General features: G+C 42.2%; 1 protein-coding gene across 2 annotated transcripts in view; it reads right to left on the reverse strand.

Annotated features, from left to right (window-relative positions):
* The window catches only part of LOC108698179 (calmodulin-regulated spectrin-associated protein 1-like), a 41,880-nt gene extending 26,805 nt beyond the window's left edge, over positions 1-15,075 (reverse strand). For both annotated transcript variants that reach the window (XM_041572331.1, XM_041572332.1), the window contains exons 1-3: positions 14,632-15,075; positions 7,631-7,793; positions 334-596 (exon numbers count right to left, since the gene is read on the reverse strand). In XM_041572331.1, coding sequence (XP_041428265.1) covers positions 334-596; positions 7,631-7,793 — 426 coding nt within the window. In that variant the 5' untranslated portion in view covers positions 14,632-15,075. The remainder of the gene's footprint in view (positions 1-333; positions 597-7,630; positions 7,794-14,631) is intronic.
* Between the last annotated feature and the right edge of the window lie 6,521 nt (positions 15,076-21,596).

Below are 21,596 nucleotides of genomic sequence, written 5' to 3' on the forward strand. Positions count from 1 at the left end.
AATGTGCAAAAACCCTTTGTTTGGTAGGAGTTTCCCTTTAACTGTATTTATAAGCAACCCTGTAAAAGATCATCCTCTACCCCTCCACCGCACTAATTTAGCTTGCCCTGCAGTGCTGCCAATCTATACTCTATTGGAGATATTGATTGGCTAGAGAGCGCAACTGCCACCCAGAGCACGGACAACACAGACAGGAGACGGTGCCCTAAATATACTTTGCTGTAAGGCAAATAACCAATGCAGGGATAATATAATATAATAACATGATTATATGGGAAGTATGAATGAAACAAATGGGGGGTTATGGTCTGAGACCAATGGTTCAATGCTGACCATTTTGATTGGAGAGCAGCTGAGGTCAGATTCGGACACAGGTGCATCATCGCTCTCCATGACGTAAATCCCTTTCCGAGATAAAGCCTGAATGACGGGCTGGTGACCCTGCAAGGCGGCCACCTGATCCCCTTTCAGAATGAGGCTGCAGACCCGACAATAAAGCTCGCTGGAGAGTAGCAGCTTGATGATAGGTGGCTTAATGTGCTCCTGCTCGTACTGATCTGTATAGAAAGGGTCCTTCAGCTCCTCTGGGACATTATCTGAAACAAAGCAAATAAATAAATGTTAGAGGCATGAATACAACAGGAAATTAAAAACCCCTGGAGTAAGAAAACCCATTTTCCTTCCCGTGAAAATGTAAAAAAAAATAACGTAGCGATGTCCTCCCTGCATCGTAGAGGCCCAGTAACATACATTTATAGGGGAAACAGCTATATTTTATTATCTTTTGTAGCAGTGAACAGCCTGAGCAGATGAGATCTTTTATGTAAATTGGCTACGCACAAGTGCCACAAGCCCGGCATCTGTTAATCGCTTAATGATATGTCACCGATCCCTCTGAAAAATAACAACAGACCTAAGCTTGGGAATTCTTACCCCAGTCCCATCAGAATAAACCTAGTTATTCCTAACCACTAACCATGATTTATTTTTTTTATACACATCCTTGTCTCCTATTCATCCTATTGCCTGGTTAATAGGGAGAACAAAGAGAGCAACAAGATAAAAACATAAATGTAGGTAACATGTGCCTGGTATCTGATGGGCATACATGGAACTAGCACCACTGTCAGCAGCCATCTTTATTGCTGGCAACCAAATCAAAATCCCCAGAATCCCTCTGCAAGGCAAACTGGCATGGGCTGCTGGGAGATTTAGTTAGTGGAAGTTATTAGCCCAGACACCTGTATCTTTAGAACCGATATACAGATGAAGGGCACCGGCATATGTTTTAATAGGTTGCTATGATCAGTTATCTTAAGAACCAGAAAAGAGTTAATGTAAAGGGATTGTTCCCCTTTAAATGGACTGTTAGTATGATACAGAGAGGGATATTCTGAGACAATTTGCAGTTGGTTTTCATTTTTTATTATTTGTGGTTTTTGACTTATTTAGCTTTTTATTCAGCAGCTCTCCAGTATGTAAATTCAGCCATCTGGTTACTGGGGTCCAAGTTACGCTAGCAACCATGCACTGATTCAAACAAGAGACTGGAATATGAATAGGAGAGGCCTGAATAGAAAGATGAGTAATAAAAACTGGCAATAACAATACATGTCTAGCTTTATAGAGCGTTTGTTTTTAGATGGGGTCAGTGACCCCCCCCCCATGTGAAAGCTGGAAAGAAGGTAAATGTTTCAAAAACTATAAAAAAAAAATAACGAAGACCAATTGGAAAATTGATTAGAATTGGCCTTTCTATAATAGGCTAAAGGTTATATTAAAGATGAACCCCTTTAAAATTAGAAACAAGACCAACTGCAAGCTTTCCCTGTAATTGTGCAGCAGAGACGACAGATTATGTAGTGATGTGGGGTGGAGGAGGGAAAGGGTAATGTAAATTATTTCTACAAATAAAAGAGCCATTTATCATTGGAGCTGCTGTTCTGAAGAAGCAAACTCCCAGTGGTATTCAGCCTGGCAAATTTAATTGCAGGGGTTACAGACGGCTCAAAGTTATTCCCAAGCTGGAGGCTGATGTTACAATCGCACCTTACAACTTAAAAAGCATTTATAACATCCAGAATTTTTTTTTACCCTAGATTACAACAGAGGGTGCTGGGAATTATAGTCCTGTAAGATTTCCCCCTCCTGCCTGCTATAAAGGAAGCCAATAATCTGGATGATGTACTCTCAGAACAGGAGAGAGAGACCGGCAGGTTACAGCCAGACCAAGGGATGGCTGAGGCCTGCAGGGAATCATGGGAGAGTGAGGCCTGTTATTGAATGAAAGAAGCAGAGTGCCATGTGATGACGTGAGGCTGAGAGTCTCTTTGTGTCTTTCCACCAATTGCTTTTAATTAACCACACGCCATTAGGAGTTGGAACATTATGGCTCCGCATTGACTGTCAACAACGTGCGAGTTCCCACGACAAGCCATTTCAAGATCTGTATTAAAGGCTTGCCAGCATCCCGTCCTTGCCATAGTGAGGCCACTCATGAGAAAATGCAGAATGCAAGGACACAACTTTAAAGGGGATGTAAATCCAAATAAAAAATTGTGCCTAATAAAAGATAACAGAATCATAAGCAGCTGATCAATATCCATTCATTCATTCCTCATTCTCACTGGGTTTATAGTTCTGTGTAACTGTCATTGTGTCTGTCCCTTTCTCTGCACTGCTGCCTCTGACTCCTGATACAGCTTCCCAATATCCATTCATTCCTCATTCTCACTGGGTTTATAGTTCTGTGTAACTGTCATTGTGTCTGTCCCTTTCTCTTCTCTGCACTGCTGCCTCTGACTCCTGATACAACTTCCCAATATCCATTCATTCCTCATTCTCACTGGGTTTATAGTTCTGTGTAACTGTCATTGTGTCTGTCCCTTTCTCTTCTCTGCACTGCTGCTTTCTGACTCCTGATACAACTTCCCAATATCCATTCATTCCTCATTCTCACTGGGTTTATAGTTCTGTGTAACTGTCATTGTGTCTGTCCCTTTCTCTGCACTGCTGCCTCTGACTCCTGATACAACTTCCCAATATCCATTCATTCCTCATTCTCACTGGGTTTATAGTTCTGTGTAACTGTCATTGTGTCTGTCCCTTTCTCTTCTCTGCACTGCTGCCTCTGACTCCTGATACAACTTCCCAATATCCATTCATTCCTCATTCTCACTGGGTTTATAGTTCTGTGTAACTGTCATTGTGTCTGTCCCTTTCTCTGCACTGCTGCCTCTGACTCCTGATACAACTTCCCAATATCCATTCATTCCTCATTCTCACTGGGTTTATAGTTCTGTGTAACTGTCATTGTGTCTGTCCCTTTCTCTGCACTGCTGCCTCTGACTCCTGATACAACTTCCCAATATCCATTCATTCCTCATTCTCACTGGGTTTATAGTTCTGTGTAACTGTCATTGTGTCTGTCCCTTTCTCTTCTCTGCACTGCTGCCTCTGACTCCTGATACAACTTCCCAATATCCATTCATTCCTCATTCTCACTGGGTTTATAGTTCTGTGTAACTGTCAGTGTGTCTGTCCCTTTCTCTGCACTGCTGCCTCTGACTCCTGATACAACTTCCCAATATCCATTCATTCCTCATTCTCACTGGGTTTATAGTTCTGTGTAACTGTCATTGTGTCTGTCCCTTTCTCTTCTCTGCACTGCTGCCTCTGACTCCTGATACAACTTCCCAATATCCATTCATTCCTCATTCTCACTGGGTTTATAGTTCTGTGTAACTGTCATTGTGTCTGTCCCTTTCTCTGCACTGCTGCCTCTGACTCCTGATACAACTTCCCAATATCCATTCATTCCTCATTCTCACTGGGTTTATAGTTCTGTGTAACTGTCATTGTGTCTGTCCCTTTCTCTTCTCTGCACTGCTGCCTCTGACTCCTGATACAACTTCCCAATATCCATTCATTCCTCATTCTCACTGGGTTTATAGTTCTGTGTAACTGTCATTGTGTCTGTCCCTTTCTCTGCACTGCTGCCTCTGACTCCTGATACAACTTCCCAATATCCATTCATTCCTCATTCTCACTGGGTTTATAGTTCTGTGTAACTGTCATTGTGTCTGTCCCTTTCTCTGCACTGCTGCCTCTGACTCCTGATACAACTTCCCAATATCCATTCATTCCTCATTCTCACTGGGTTTATAGTTCTGTGTAACTGTCATTGTGTCTGTCCCTTTCTCTGCACTGCTGCCTCTGACTCCTGATACAACTTCCCAATATCCATTCATTCCTCATTCTCACTGGGTTTATAGTTCTGTGTATCTGTCATTGTGTCTGTCCCTTTCTCTGCACTGCTGCCTCTGACTCCTGATACAACTTCCCAATATCCATTCATTCCTCATTCTCACTGGGTTTATAGTTCTGTGTAACTGTCATTGTGTCTGTCCCTTTCTCTGCACTGCTGCTTCTGACTCCTGATACAACTTCCCAATATCCATTCATTTCTCATTCTCACTGGGTTTATAGTTCTGTGTAACTGTCATTGTGTCTGTCCCTTTCTCTGCACTGCTGCCTCTGACTCCTGATACAACTTCCCAATATCCATTCATTCCTCATTCTCACTGGGTTTATAGTTCTGTGTAACTGTCATTGTGTCTGTCCCTTTCTCTGCACTGCTGCCTCTGACTCCTGATACAACTTCCCAATATCCATTCATTCCTCATTCTCACTGGGTTTATAGTTCTGTGTAACTGTCATTGTGTCTGTCCCTTTCTCTGCACTGCTGCCTCTGACTCCTGATACAAATTCCCAATATCCATTCATTCCTCATTCTCACTGGGTTTATAGTTCTGTGTAACTGTCATTGTGTCTGTCCCTTTCTCTTCTCTGCACTGCTGCCTCTGACTCCTGATACAACTTCCCAATATCCATTTATTCCTCATTCTCACTGGGTTTATAGTTCTGTGTAACTGTTATTGTGTCTGTCCCTTTCTCTGCACTGCTGCCTCTGACTCCTGATACAACTTCCCAATATCCATTTATTCCTCATTCTCACTGGGTTTATAGTTCTGTGTAACTGTCATTGTGTCTGTCCCTTTCTCTTCTCTGCACTGCTGCCTCTGACTCCTGATACAACTTCCCAATATCCATTCATTCCTCATTCTCACTGGGTTTATAGTTCTGTGTAACTGTCATTGTGTCTGTCCCTTTCTCTTCTCTGCACTGCTGCCTCTGACTCCTGATACAACTTCCCAATATCCATTCATTCCTCATTCTCACTGGGTTTATAGTTCTGTGTAACTGTCATTGTGTCTGTCCCTTTCTCTGCACTGCTGCCTCTGACTCCTGATACAACTTCCCAATATCCATTCATTCCTCATTCTCACTGGGTTTATAGTTCTGTGTAACTGTCATTGTGTCTGTCCCTTTTTGCAAATTTCCTCAGAATATCCCTCTTTAGATCATACTAAAAGTTCATTTAAAGGTGAATAACCCCTTTACAGTTACCATGCATTGATTTCAATAAGAGGCTGCAATATGAATAAAAAGCAGCATTTGTACATTTGTAGCTTTACAGAGCATTTGTTTTTTAGATGTCAGAGTCCATTTGAAAGCTTGAAACAGCCAGAAGAGGCAGACAAAAACAAAAATTAAAACCAATTGAAAAATTGCTTAGAATTAGCGGTTTAATAACATACTAAAAGTTAACTCAAGGGTGAACTGCCCCTTTCAACTTCAATTGAAAAATGGTCAAAAATAAAAACATGGAAAAAAAAAACTAAAAAAAGCCTTTAATTCTAGTGAACAATATGAAAACAACTAAAATGAAAAAAAAAATGACTTTGGAAGGTGAACAACCAAGGCCCTTAAAAAGATAGGGTGAAAAACACTGCTTCTTTTTACTCTATGTAAAACAAGTGCAATAAACTGTGTCTCAACTTCCAGGGAGAAGGGAACTAAATGCAAAAGTATCAACAGAAACAAAGTCATGTATTGTATAGGACTGATGTATCAGTATCCATGTACAAAACAGGCAGGCATACTCAATGTATTTGCATGTATTTGGAGAGTTTTAACAAGGTGAAAGTTCCTGAGCTTTAAGCTGCAAGGATGTGGCTCGGGCCCTTCCCTTATATTAAACTTTAATAAATACGGAGCATGGTTTGTTATATATTTTCCGAACTAATTTGTGTGGAGCTGCCAGATGATGTTCATCCTTTAATTTAAAATGACAGGGAGCCAGGAAGTTCTGGATTGTTTACTAGACTGAATGGCGAGACAGGGGCAGAGGTTTTAGGCCTCCCTAAACTGCCTACAACCTCTGCAAATAGCAGTCATTGCAGCCTTTGTTTTTATTTCTCTCTCTTTTCTTCTTTAAAGGTTAAAATCTGGTTATAGATTACCTAAATATTATTATCCTTTAGGGTTAGTCCACACGAGGAGATTGGGGAGATTTAGTCGCCTGGCCAAAACATTCTGCAGCACTGTACAGAGATTACTCTTTATGCACATCAGCCCCTGTCCCAGTGAAGCTTACAATCTATGGTCCCTATCACAATCACATGCAAGGGCCAATTTTAAGGAGCACACAAGAAAGGGGATAAAAAACTTGTTGCAGATGCCCTGGCTGGAATCAAACCAGGACCTAGCCCTGAAAGATAGCAGTCCACTTCCCTTCCATGACATCAGAGCGGGTTGGGTAAGGGGCGGTTCTATAGATAAAGAGGCGGGTTGGGGGCAGGTCTATAGATAAGGAGGCAGGCTGGGTAAGGGTCAGGTGCAGGTCTATAGATAAGGAGGATGGTTGGGTAAGGGGCGGGTCTATAGATAACGAGGCGGGCTGGGTAAGAGTCGGGTGCAGGTCCATAGATAAGGAGGTGGGTTGGGTAAGGGTCAGGGGCGGGTCTATAGATAAGGTGGTGGGCTGGGTAAGGGTCCAGTGCAGATCGACTTTTGGTCAACCTGCCCATCACACAATAGATAACAGATACAATAGATAACAGATAAGTACTACTATAGTTTATATAAACAAACAGCTGTGTAGCCATGGGGGCAGCCATTCAAGCAAAGGATACACAGTAGATAACAGATAAGTACTAATATAGTTTATATAAACAAGCTGCTGTGTAGCCGGGGATAAGTACTACTATAGTTTATGTAAACAAGCTTCTGTGTAGCCAAGGGGGCAGCCATTCAAGCACAGGATACACAGCAGATAACAGATAAGTACTACTATAGTTTATGTATACAAGCTTCCGTGTAGCCAAGTGGGCAGCCATTCAAGCACAGGATACACAGCAGATAACAGATAAGTACTACTATAGTTTATATAAACAAGCTGCTGTGTAGCCATGGGGGCAGCCATTCAAAGGAGAAAATGCTCAGGTTACACAGCAGATAAGCTCTGTAGAACATAATGGTGTTATCAGTTATCCACTATTTAACCTGTGCCATATAGCCTTTTTTCAATTTCCGCCATTGCTACATAGCAGTGGTGATTTTTTGATGTTACTGTTCCTTTAAAAAACTTGCGTGCAGCACCCAGTCACTCCATTGTCCTGACAGAGCTGTCACAACCCAGTGAATAGGGGTGGCTGAACTCCAGTTCACACAAACATGGTGAACATTCTTAGCATTTTAGCCAGATAAAAAGAGAGCACATTCTTACCTATTCCGTAGGCTTTTGCACAAATCCACTGTAAATTAGCAGCAATCTTAGCCCTGAAGGAGTCGTACATATCAAGTGGCACCACTTCCACAGTGCAGTCTGCAAAGGCGTCCATTTTTCTTCTGGCGCTGTCGCCGGACGCACTAAGGCCGACGTCCACCATCTGCAATAAAGAGGGACACGAGAAGTCGTGTTAGGTGCATTCTTACAATTCCATATACTATAGCTTAAATCACAATCTAACATTCTGACACAGGCATGCAGCAAACTGCATAGGGCTGCTGAAAATATTATTTGTTTACGATTTCCGGTCTCTGAGTCTTAAAACAATATAGCAGCTAGCTTCTGTTACAGCTGTGCAGAGAGTCAGAACCAGCAGTGCAGAGAATAGCAACAGCCAGCCAGATACTGCTTTCAACAGAAATTACATTTACATAATAACTATTGGGACAGTTTTTGGGTTGTGTTGCCCTTTGAACGTTCATTTCTAAATGTTAAAAAAGATAAAAATTCACTTCCCATGGATTTGGGCAAATACTGGGGCTGCACCTGCTGCTCATTTAAGCGGCTGTTAACCTTCCAAACACTTTTTCCAGTTCAGTTGTTTTCAGATTGTTCTCCATAAACAAAGACTTATTTCAAATGCTTTCCATCTTTTATTTTTTACAGTTTTCCCAAAATGTAAGTTTAAAGTTTGATGTTGGTGTCTCTGGTGCTTCAGTCTGGCAGCTCAGTGTAGAGTCCTGCAGGAGTTCGGGTACCCCGCAAAAACCTTTGGTAACCTGCGGGTTGAAGTTCCGGGTGCAGGTCGGGCCGGGGGTCTAGCGATTTTTACTCCTTTTTTCTGATCACCTCTACTTCCAATGATGTCACTTCCTGTTTACAATGACAGCACTTCCTGTTTTACGCCCCTTTTTTCTGATCACGCCTACTTCCTGATTCTTGATGGTCAGCGGCTCGCGGGATGCGGCTAAGGTACTTGCAAGTTGGGTAGCTGGTCCTAATGGGTAAGAATGTGAGTTGCGGGTTCCAAAAAAATGGACCTGCTCAGGACTCTAGCTCAGTGACCCAGGAGCTAGAGTCCTGCAGCGGGTCGGGCACCCGTGGGTTACCCGCAAAACCTGCGGTACCCTGCGGGTTGCGTTTAGAAGTTCCGGGTGCGGGTATACCCGCGGGTCGGCGGTTCTGTGGGTTTGCGGGTCGGGCCGCGGGTCTTCTCAATATCTAAATTTTTTCTGATCATGTCTACTTCCGATGATGTCACTTCCGGTTTCCAATGACAGCGCTTCCTGATTCTTGATGGTCAGCAGGTCGCGACTCAGGGTTGCGGATAAGGTACTTGCGGGTACGGTCGGGTAGCGGGTAAAAATGCGGGTTTGCGGGTCCGGGTTGCGGATTGCAGGTTGGGGTCCCAAAAAATGGACCCGCGCAGGACTCTACCAGGAGCATCTGAATTGTTACAATTTGGTCCATAGTTGATACAATTAGTTTATACATTTCTCAGCAGTATCTGTGGAGTATAAGCAACTATTGTATCACTTCTAACAGCTGCCTGTAATGAAACCCAGAGATTCTGACAAACACAAGCAATGTATCAAATAAATGTATCACTTTAGAATAGTTTAGAGGAGTCGGCGACCCCCCCCCCTCCTACAGCTGCTTAGAAAGGTGAAAAATGAAGCTTCAGTATTAGAAAAACAGTCACAAATAGGAAAGAAATAAATAATTAGAAAAAGTCTTTATTTCTGGTGAATTATCTGAATCCAACTGAACTGGGAAAAGTGTTTGAAGGTGAACACCCCCTTTAAGATTTACAGCCGGAATGGCATTGTTGTTTATACGTACATTAAAAAACCAACAGCAACAATGCATTCTGGTCATTACTGTTCTTTGTAGGTTATAAATTCTCCGAAGGTGCCAAGACACAGGCCTTTCCAGTTTCACTGGCAGTGTGTTAACCCCTTAGCTAAAGTCGGAGGATTATCGGCCTGCGTAAGAGGTCCTGGTTGATGCAGTCAACTCCCCACAGTCCTACATAGGCCCACCACAATGATCTCGTTGGGGGACAAATGATCAGATCAGATTTAAAGAGATAATGTGATGGGGGGAAAAAAACCACATCAGTTGATAGTGCTGCTCCAGCAAAATTCTGAACGGAAATCCAATTCTCAAAAGAGCAAACAGATTTTTTTATATATTTAATTTGAAATGACATGGTGATAGACATATCGTCAGTTTCCCAGCTGCCCCCAGTCATGTGACTTGTGCTCTGATAAACTTCAGTCAATCTTTACTGCTGTACTGCAAGTTGGACTGATATCACCCCCTCCCTTTCCTCCCAGCAGCCTAACAACAGAATAATGGGAAGGTAACCAGATAACAGCTCCCTAACACAAGATAACCGCTGCCTGGTAGATCTAAGAACAGCACTCAATAGTAAAATCCAGGTCCCACTGAGAAACATTCAGTTACATTGAGTAGGAGAAACAACAGCCTGCCAGAAAGCAGTTCCATCCAAAAGTGCTGGCTCTTTCTGAAAGCACATGACCAGGTAAAATGACCTGAGATTAGGGTTGCCACCTTTTCTGGAAAAAAAAATACCGGCCTTCAGATATATTTATCTTTTTTCCCTATTAATAACATTGGGCTCAACCATCATTTTTACTGGCCAAGACGGTAAAATACCGGCCAGGTGGCAACCCTACCTGAGATGCACCTACACACCAATAAAAAAAATACACTTGCTGGTTCAGGAATGAAAATGTTATATTGTAAAGTGAATTTTTTGCAGTGTAAACAGTGTCATTTAGAAATAAAAACTACACCATAAAGATCATGACGGTATTCATTTAAAGATCCCCCTTTTTGGCTCTTCTCATATATATTCAGTTTAGCTCAAATATAATTAGGAAAGATAAAAAAAATATTTTTTTTTCTCGCCCCTCCAAGATCACACCTACAGCTTACAGTAACAAAAGGCAGAAGAGACACGGTTCAGTACAATGAATAACAAAAGGCTGAGCCTCTTATTATTTCAGATAGGTCTAAAATCTTGTAAAAAAATAAATAAATAAAGGGAGACCAGCGGCTGCACATATTTGTCTATAGCCCCAAATCCTCAAAGGGGCAGCAGCTTTTGTGGGGATTGGCTTGTGCTGCAAGATAATTGTGTGTTTTGCCTGAGTTCACAGATTATTCCCACACATCAAATATACAAAGGCAGCTGCTGACATGGGCAAAGCAGATAATCCCACCCTGTCTACACCTCGGGGTTGTAGCAGCACCCTTCCTTACATCCAGGGCCCCTTCCTACACAAACAATGCCCTGATCTATTTCCTGGTGTGGCCCTCTCGCTGCACAAAGCCTGGCTGGTTCCTGTACAGGCTGCAGCAGGATCTCTAATTAGTAAAAATAAAACAAAATAAAAAAAAAAACACTGGGGGTGCCAATTCATTAGGAGCCCAGTCTCTGGAGTACAGGGCACTTTACTGCTATCTTTAGACGTGTCTCAAGTATACCTTGTGCCACCCTAACACCCCAATGGGTTTAAATACCGTGCATGTAGCTGTACCCAGCTTATATCATCAAAAGGGATACCTGGAAAGGTTAAAAATGGCTGCACCGATGCTCCTCTATTCTAAAAAGTCCCATAGGCCGAGGGTAAGTGGTTAGTAATTTAAGCCAATGAGGGGTGCCTAACAATTGGCACCCCACTTCTCATTGACTAAGATTCCTAACCCTTAACCGTGGGCCAGAGCAATTTTTTTCCTTTAAATAAAAACAAAAAAAACAGTACATAGTCTATAGGATCTGTTAACCGGAAACATATTATCTGGAAAGCTCCGAATTATGGGAAGGGCACTTCCCTCAGACTCCATTTTAATGAAATAATTCAAACTTTTAAAAAATGAATTCCTTTGTCGCTGTAGTAATAATAGACTCGATTTTATCCAAATAATCCAAATGTTTAAAAATGATTTCCTTTTTCTGTGTAATAATAAAACAGTCGCTTGTACTTGATCCCATCTAAAATATAATTAATCCTTATTGGAAACAAAACCAGACAATTGGGTTTATTTAATGTTTTCGTGATTTTGTAGTAGACTTAAGGTAGGAAGATCCAAATTACCGAAAGATCTGTTATCCAGAAACAGGTGTTATCCGGTCCCGAGCGTTCTGGATAACAGGTTCCATACCTGTAATAATAAAACAGTATCTTGTACTTGATCCCAACTAAGATATAATTAATCCTTATTGGAATCAAAACCATCCTATTGGGTTTATTTAATGTTTACGTGATTTAGTAGTATGAAGATCCAAATTATGGAAAGATCTGTTATCCAGAAACAGAGGTTATTCAGGTTCAGAGCATTCTGGATAACAGGTCACATACCTGTACCTTGATCCCAAATAACATATAACCACTCCTTATTAGAGGCAAGACAATCCTAATTGGGATTATTTAATTAAGTTATTTTTTGGAGCAAACTTAAGGTATGGAGATCCAAATTATGGAAGGATCCCTTATCCAGAAAACCCCAGGTCCTGTATATTCTTAATAACAGGTCCCTTTCCTGTGTTTTATTACGAGCGACATGCTACAGTGCTACACAGTTTTAGTCAATGACCTCCAGTGTTTTCTACTTTTGTGCTCCTTTAAAAAACAAGAAAAGTGAAAAACACTGGGAGGGCAATGCATAATTGTCAGGCACCCTAGTGACTACAATGACGGTTCTCCAGGTGGGTGCTCCGTCCTAGGGTACAAGCGCAGCCGCTGTAATTTCTGACTTGCCCCTCAAAGCATAAGGTCAGGCCTTGCCTGCAAAATCTAAAATACTCCATGCCCACTTGTCTGAATTCCAGTATAGAAAGGAAATCCAGACTAGCTGGCATTGTTTAGCATTGAATCTGGCAGAGTCCAGACTGGTACAAGTACAAGGCCTGTTGGGAAATGCAGACAGTCAGCACAACGGTGGGTGACATTTAGGCCGGTGCTTGACAAGGCCACAGCGTGAGGTCGACTGGCAGTTTGTGTATCTGTGGGTATCAGCTACATGACCACGCACAGTATTCTGTGTCAATATATGTTTATAAAAATAGATGCAGCCAGCTTACATAATATCTAGTCGCTGAAGCCTATCCTACATATATTGAATCCCCACAAGCCTGCTGAATGCCCGCCCCATGCCAACAAAAAGTACGATATACACTGGCTTCCTACCAGCTCTTTTTTGCCTGCCCTTGCCATAACCAAGCCAGAACCACTGTTATGCATACATAAACATAGGGATTTATATCCCCAGCTTTAGATGTGCCAAAACTATACCCACATACACACACACAGAGAATTCTTAACACTCTCAATATTGCTTTATGCCCAATCCATAGCCTATAAAATGCCCACATATAAACAGATATTTTGCAAGCCTATACAATGCATATATACAGTTTCACACAAAATGGTCCAAGCAGACCCCAGCTCCCAGCAGCCCTTATTATACCACTGGTCATATAACACGCATAAGTATATACATACATTATGCAGAACTGCCACCCCCCATGCCCAGGCAGTGGAAGGGTACCACAAGTGACCGAATATCATCTTGCCTCCCACGAAGTGAGACCAAAGGGCCCACTAAGACGTACAACTGCAGCCCTGCCAGATTAGGCCCTGGCATTTCAAATACACAGAAGCCCAAATAGCCACTCACAGCCCCAGACATACCCCAGGGAATGTAATATACAGATATACATATAGGCTTCACAGCAGCCCTTGCAATTCCCCAGGATATGCACTTCCCAAATATACAGATCAGGCCTGGACTGGGACTCAAAACAGGCCCTGGCATTTCAAGTACAAAGAGGCCCAAATAGCCCCCACCAGCCCACTAAATAGTGACTCTCTATGGCATCTTACAGCAGCACATCTGGCATTTGCCAGAATCCACAGATTGCCAGTCCGGGCCTGATACAGATCTACATACAGGCTTCTTCACAGCAGCCCTTGCAATTCCCAAATATACAGATATACATATAAGCTTCCTAGCTGCCCTTGCCATTTCCCAGGATATACAATTCCCAAACATAAGGACAGCCTTTACCATTGCCCAAGATATGCAATTCCCAAATATAAAGATATACATAAGGCTTCCCAGAAGCCCTTGCAATTCCCTAGGGCTTTGAGGACTGCCCAAATATACAGCTAGGCTTCCCAGGGGCCCTTAACACTCATCACGATATGCACTTCCCAAATACAGACAGGCTTCCCAGAAGCCCTTGCAATTCCCTAGGGTGCTATGCACTGCCCAAATATACAGCTAGGCTTCCCAGGGACCCTTAACATTCCCCAGAATATGTACTTCCCAAATATACAGATACATATAAGCTTCCTAGCGGCTCTTGCCATTTCCCAGGATATACAATTCCCAAATATCCAGACAACCTTCCCAGTAGCCTTTGTCGTTCCCCAATATATGCAATTCCCAAATATACAGATATACAGACAGGCTTCACAGGGGCCCTTAACATTCCCAAGGATATACAATTCCCAAATCTACACACAGGCATCCCAGAAGCCCTTGCAATTCCCCCAGACCAAATATACACACAGGCTTCTCAGTGGCCCATTCCCCAGGCTACTCGTGCATGACAGCAGGGTATATAGTATATCCAGACTCCCAGCAGCCCTTGCCAACCAACAAGGTATGAAATTTATATCAAACACACACAAACACTGCAGAATTCCCAGCTATAGGACACAGCAGGCCTGGGTGTGTATATATATATATATATATATATATATATATATATATATATAATGACGTATAGATAGATAGAAACACAAGGTGGCAGGAGGTCATACTCGTGTGGATATAAATCTAGATATTTCCCGGCATCCTCCCCGGTAAAGAGCAGGTTGTAGTAAAGAGACAGAGGTTTCCCAGCAGGCATTGGCCATAATGACACCCACCCACCTGTCACCCACTGGGCCTCTACGTACCTCTCGGGGGAATGAATGAATGGACAGGTGCCGGTGAGGATCAAATCAATTCAGGGGCCTACATGACAACCGGCTGTTCCCAAACACACACCGAGCCGGCAGGGCCGCCAGGGCAGAGCGGGGAGGAGTCGCAGACCCCTCCCTCCTGTCACCGGGGCTCTTCCCCCTCCAAACAGCAGCTCCTGTCACTGCTGGGCAAGGGGGGGCACTTCCAATCCAATCCCGCCGCAGCCGCCGCCGTCCCACCTCCTCCTTCTTCTTCTTCCCCTCCCTCAGGTGCGCGGCCGGTTCCGGAGCGCTGATAGGAACACACAAGGATCCGCTGGCCGCTTGAAAGCTCAAATGCGCATGCGCGGCGTGTTGCTACTGCTGGAGATGGGGAATCCGTCTGCGTTACGGCGCATGCGCAGCATTCTGTTCTTTAGGCATCCGCCTTCTGGAATTCGCATGAGCAGAAAGGGACTAAAGCGCTGGCTCGCATGCCTACGGCGCATGTGCAGCAAAGAGAGCCGTTACCTGCAGCACATGCGCTGTGGAATGATGCGCTTCCCGCGCTTTATGTAGAGACCCCGCCTTTGTTCTTGTTCCCTGTCAGACCTTAGTTTGTGGTGTTTAAGTGAGTATTCTGTCTCCCAATGTTTGTCACGACCTCCTAGGAGCAACTACTTACATCTCCTGTGCCCTGAATATGTTTCATATACATTTGTACTAAATACTGAGTAGTTGCTAGCCTTTGAAAATAATTGTCTTGATAATGGGCAAGAAAAGTGTGATTTCTGTGTAATACACAATAGCCATGATATTACTGTAAATTATATACTTCCAAATAGTGATTAGATATTTTAATTCAGCACAGAGCCTCAGCCTTGTGCCTTTATATGGTCACAGAACAACCCCTCAGTGACTTCTAATATCCTTATCATTTACAGTAGGGGGTACATTATCTCTTATAATACATGAGTGATACTCAGAGTTCCCTGTATAACTCAGCCTGCAGCCTTGTGTCTTTATATGGTCACAGAACAACCCCTCAGTGACTTCTAATATCCTTATCATTTACAGTAGGGGGTACATTATCCCTTATAATACATGAGTGATACTCAGAGTTCCCTGTATAACTCAGCCTGCAGCCTTGTGTCTTTATATGGTCACAGAACCCCTCAGTGACTTCTAATATCCTTATCATTTACAGTAGGGGGTACATTATCCCTTATAATACATGAGTGATACTCAGAGTTCCCTGTATAACTCAGCCTGCAGCCTTGTGTCTTTATATGGTCACAGAACAACCCCTCAGTGACTTCTAATATCCTTATCATTTACACTAGGGGTACATTATCCCTTATAATACACGAGTGATACTCAGAGTTCCCTGTATAACTCAGTCTGCAGCCTTGTGCCTTTATATGGTCACAGAACAACCCCTCAGTGACTTCTAATATCCTTATCATTTACAGTAGGGGGTACATTATCCCTTATAATACATGAGTGATACTCAGAGTTCCCTGTATAACGCAGCCTGCAGCCTTGTGCCTTTATATGGTCACAGAACAACCCCTCAGTGACTTCTAATATCCTTATCATTAACAGTAGGGGGTACATTATCCCTTATAATACATGAGTGATACTCAGAGTTCCCTGTATAACTCAGCCTGCAGCCTTGTGCCTTTATATGGTCACAGAACCCTCAGTGACTTCTAATATCCTTATCATTTACAGTAGGGGATACATTATCCCTTATAATACATGAGTGATACTCAGAGTTCCCTGTATAACTCAGCCTGCAGCCTTGTGCCTTTATATGGTCACAGAACAAACATATAGAAGGTCAGTAAGATCAGTTAATCTTTATCAGTTGCCTTTTTTATTCACAGTCAGGACTATTCTGCTCAATATGAACTGTAATCTTTACATTTTATTTTCATTTACATGCCACGCATAATAACACTATCAAAAACATCAATGCAAGTGCCATATTTTAACTTCCTATTGAAATGCGCATAATGCAGCCGGCACAAAGAAATGAACTGCAGATCTGTTGAAAGAAATTGTTTTGGCTTTACAGTATTGAAAATATGCACATTTTCTTAGGACATAATAATGGTTGGTGTTGTATGCGTTGTCTCTTTTAATTCGTAGTTTCCGCAGTCAATATTATTATCTTATGACGCCCCCACAACGACAAATTGTTTCATAAAATTCCGTCTTTTCCAATTGAGCCGTGTGACCATTACAGCTAAAGCCCCATAGATGAGCATTTTGGGGGCTAATAACACACATGGGTGGGGTTGGGGGGTATAGCAGTGCAGAGAGAGGTGAATTGGGCATGGCTTAATTAAATTGAAAGAATGGCTAAAAGGGATGGTTTGCCTTTAAGTTAATTCTAAGCATATATATATATATATATATAGTGAATAAAGTACCCCCTCTTGTAAAATATAAGGATATTATAAGTATTATACCGAGGAGTTTCATGACCATATAAAAACACGAGGCCTAATGCCGAGTGTTTTTATACAGGTCATGAAACTCCAAGGTTACTTCTAATATCCTCATATTTTGCAACAGGGGGTACTTTATTTATTATAATACACAAGTTTCAGTGAGTCATGTGACTTAAATGACATCATAACTCACCGTTTATAACTGATGACATCAGAACTCACCGTTTATAACTGATGACATCAGAACTCACCGTTTATAAGGATATAATTTACAAGATATTCATGGCTGTTGTGTGTGTATATTTATATATATATATATATATATATATATATATATATATATATATATATCTTTTTCTATATTTTTTTTATTTGCCTTTTTTCTTCCGACTCTTTCCAGCTTTCAAATGGGTGTCTAATAACCAATGCTCTGTAAGGCTAAACATTTATTGTTATTGCTACTCTTTATTACTAGTCTTTCTATTCAGGCCTCTCATATTCATATTCCAGTCCCTTATCAAAATCAATGCATGGTTGCTAGGGGAATTTGGACCTTAGCAACCTGATGAAAACGAAAACCGAATGCAAATTGACTCAGAATATCACTCTGCATCATACTAACAGTTAATGCAAAGGTGAACAACCCCTTTAAACTGATCCAAAGATCCAAAATATCATCACTCGTGTATCCAACTACACTATGTTTATGGTTTGTTTTTTCTGAATAGAATCCAGCTTCTCCCTGTGCTATTCTGTGAAATCATTTCAGATGCAGCACAGTAAGTGACATGCACATTATGTTCAGAAAGGAAATTCCTTAATACATGTACACGACATTTTAATTCAGTTACTGCAATGCCATCATTAGCAATTACAGAGACCTACTCAAGAGCACAGTTAGCAGGCATTCAGGACATTTACAGTAATTGTATTAGTGGCATTTAGCAGGAAATTCAGTATCTGCAGCCAGATCAAATGAGGATTCATCCGTTCATTTTGAACACATGGGGTAGATTTATCAAAACGTGAATTTAGTTTTTAATAAATAAAATAAATAAAAGCTCACCCACATTCTATTCATTCCTATGGGAATCAGTGGGTGAAAGTTAGAACTCACCGTTTGATTAATATGCTATTCCAAAACCCCCATAGGAATGAATAGAACGTAGGTGAGTTTTTCCTTTTTAAAATCGAAACTCATAGGGGCAGATTACCTAAAGAGCGAAAATTCGCCAGCGTGACATATTTTCGTAACTATGCCGATTCCCTAGCGGCATAGCGGCATAGCGAAGGAGATAGACGCTAGCGTTGCTTCGCACTCTAACGCCAGGCGAATTTTTGCTCTGGCAAACGGACGTAACTCCACAAATTCACTAAAATGCGCAGTGGCATAACTAGATGTTGCTGGGCCCCACAGCAAATTAATTTTAGGGCCCCCAACATATCCAGTGTTTGTCCAATATATGTTCAAATTGCTCATCAATGAGAGCCTCATGGGGCCCCCTGTACCTCCTGGGCCCCCCTGCAGCCGCAGGGTCTGCTTCCTCTGTAGTTACGCCCCTGAAATGCGGATTTTACTGAACGTTACCTCTTGCACTAGACTTGCCTTCTCCACCTCAGACCAGGCGAAGTGCAATGGAGTGCATAGGACTTCCTCAAGTTTTGGTTGAAAATTTTTCGAAGTCCCAAAAAATGCTGGCTTCTTTTCCTTTTTTTCAGAGTGATAGCCTGCAAAAGACCGTACATTTTTTTTGGGTACCCGGCTTCCCCCTACATTTCCTAACATATGGAACATAAACTATACACTGGGCTCATGTGTAGGGCATTATAACAACTCTATTTTATTTTATTACGGTTCCCTGGGCTTGTGTAATGTAATGTATTTGCTGCAACTTATACGTCTATTTAACTTTAATTTCCCGCGGTATGCAAATTAGCCAACGGTAGCGCAACTTTGCTTTGTTTGGCAAAGTAAAGCCAGCGCAACTTTGCCAGCGTTTGGTGCCCTGGATGCATTTTTGCATTTTAGGGAATTAGCGTTGTCCTGTCGAATTAACGGCTGGCGAAGTGGGTGAATTTAGGGAATTTGCCCCATTGTTTGATAAATCTGCCCCAGAGTGTTAACTCTATTACTAGGTACTAGGGATGCACCGAATCCACTATTTGGGATCCGGCCAAATCCTTCATGATAGATTTGGCAGAATATCAAACCAAATCCTAATTTGCATATGCAAACCTGGGACAGAAACGGAAACAGTGGAAATTTTTTTTTTATTTCCTTGTTTTGTGACAAAAAGTTACATGATGACAAATTAGGATTCGGTTCAGGCACGAGGATTCAGCCAAATCCTGCTGAAAAAGGACGACTCCTGGCCAAATCCCGAACCGAATCCTGGATTTAGTGCATCTCTACTAGATACTAGTGGTTATATTTATAGCATGGTCAGGTAAATTCATTAAAGTGAATCTCAAGAGCGATGGTGCTTGTCATTTTGAGCTCCTAAATGTTTGGATTCTTTTCCCTTTGGGAAGGATAACAGGGCTCACTGTAAAAGCCTTAATTAGAAGCAGCCCCTCAGGATCCTATCGCAAAAACTGAAAAAAAAACCTTAAAAATAACGCATGATTATAAAATATTCAGGATATAAAGGTGCTTATTGCAGAGCTCAATTTGTACTGCAGTGTCCATTACAAGAGTTTAATTGTATATTACTATTATTTATTATCAATCATCAACATGTTATGTAGTACTTTCCTTGCACAGGCCCTACACCACGTGAGCTTGCAATCTTAGGCACCTAAAGCTAGTTAATTTTATGAGGAGCCAATAAAATTGACTATATTGGGGTCATTTATGATTCCCACAGGCACAAGAGAGGTCCCTTTAGTTTTTATTCCGGCAGTTCTCCTGCCTGGGAGAAAGAGCCTTGTCCTTACAGTAGAGTCCTGCGTGGGTCCATTTTTTGGAACCAGACCCGCAACCTGCAATCCGCAACCCGGACCCACAACCCGGACCCACAACCTGCATTCTTACCCGCTTGGACCCACTACCCGACCCGCCCCGAAAAAGTACCTTATACCCGGACCTGTGACCCGCTGACCATCAAGAATCAGGAAGTGCTGTCATTGTAAACCAGAAGTGGCGTCATCGGAGGTAGGCGTGATCAGAAAACAGGAGTAAAACAGGAAGTGTTGTCATTGTACACCGGAAGTGACATAATCGGAAGTAGACATGATCAGAAAAAAGGAGTAAAAATCGCTATTGAGAATACCCGCGGCCCGACCCGCAAACCCGCAGAACCACCGACCCGCACCCAGAACTTTTACCCGCACCGCAGGTTTTTGCGGATATCCGACCCGATGCAGGACATGGCCTCATTGTGTCCTGGGCCCCTAAATGGGTTTCAGAGACAGAATAACATTGCACACATTTTTGCACTTTGCACACCTCTCCAAAATAATAAAAATAAGGAGGACATAAATGACACAGATTTTTTTTTTTTTTTTTTTTTAAAAATTTATAATTGTGTATGTTTATACATCTTCTGTATACCCCTCATCAGGGCTCTTGTTGTGTTGTATATGCAAATCAAATTCAGGGAAAATGTAACTGCTGACTGCATCAGTTTTAAGGCATCCGTTGTGCATGCCATTCTGCAGCTGTACTCTATTCAGGCCCCCCAGCCTGTACAGAGTGATTTACGGGATATTTGCTGGCTAATGTTTGTATCTAGCCTGGGAAACCAGCCCCTTGTCTCCATGGCAACAACCAGTGTCTGAATCATCATGGCTGCCTGCTGTGATGACATCACAGGTAGACAAAGGGTCGAACCCACGAGCAGTAACACACACTTATGAGAGGAGGAGAGAAATACACAGAACATTCAACAGCATGATTAATGACTGCTAATTAAAGAATTAAAGAGCGCTTTTAATTTTTACCCACTCTTGATAAATATTTCTGCAGTCTCCTTACTGCAATTCCCAGCATCGTCTGACCAACAAAGCATAGCAGGGGTTGCTGGGAACTGTAGTACATTGGTAAGCTACTGTTTCAGTCTGAGCATATCGAGTATCCCTAACCCGTTAGATACTTTTGTTTCTTTTCTTTTTAAACAAATGCAGACTAAAGAGAAAATGCTACAAATGTTAATTCCTATATAAAGAGTATTCCCTAGTTTATATGCCATTTCCCTAAGTAGTTTCATGCTTTTGCCTTTGCAGTGATGTTTCACAATTAACTTTAATTCCGAGTAGTGCATCACCGGCTCGGCTAGTGTTCCCTTGGGGCAAAGTAATTCAATGTTCAAGCTGCGTAATCCTTCCCACCCCGGTCGGATGCAGTGTGCAGCTTACAGCAAATAGTACGGCCTGCTTGTCCTTTCGATTGACTAGAAGTGGCTACGTTTGCCCCCTTGCCACTTCAAAAGAAAATGTGGATAAAAGTCATAGTAATATAGAGCCAGCTGACGCATTCTGCAGGGCAGTCCATAAACCAGTGCAGCCTTTGTGCAAGGTTTA

Source organism: Xenopus laevis, chromosome 8L (genome assembly GCF_017654675.1).
Source record: "Xenopus laevis strain J_2021 chromosome 8L, Xenopus_laevis_v10.1, whole genome shotgun sequence".
Classification (NCBI taxonomy): Eukaryota; Metazoa; Chordata; class Amphibia; order Anura; family Pipidae; genus Xenopus; species Xenopus laevis.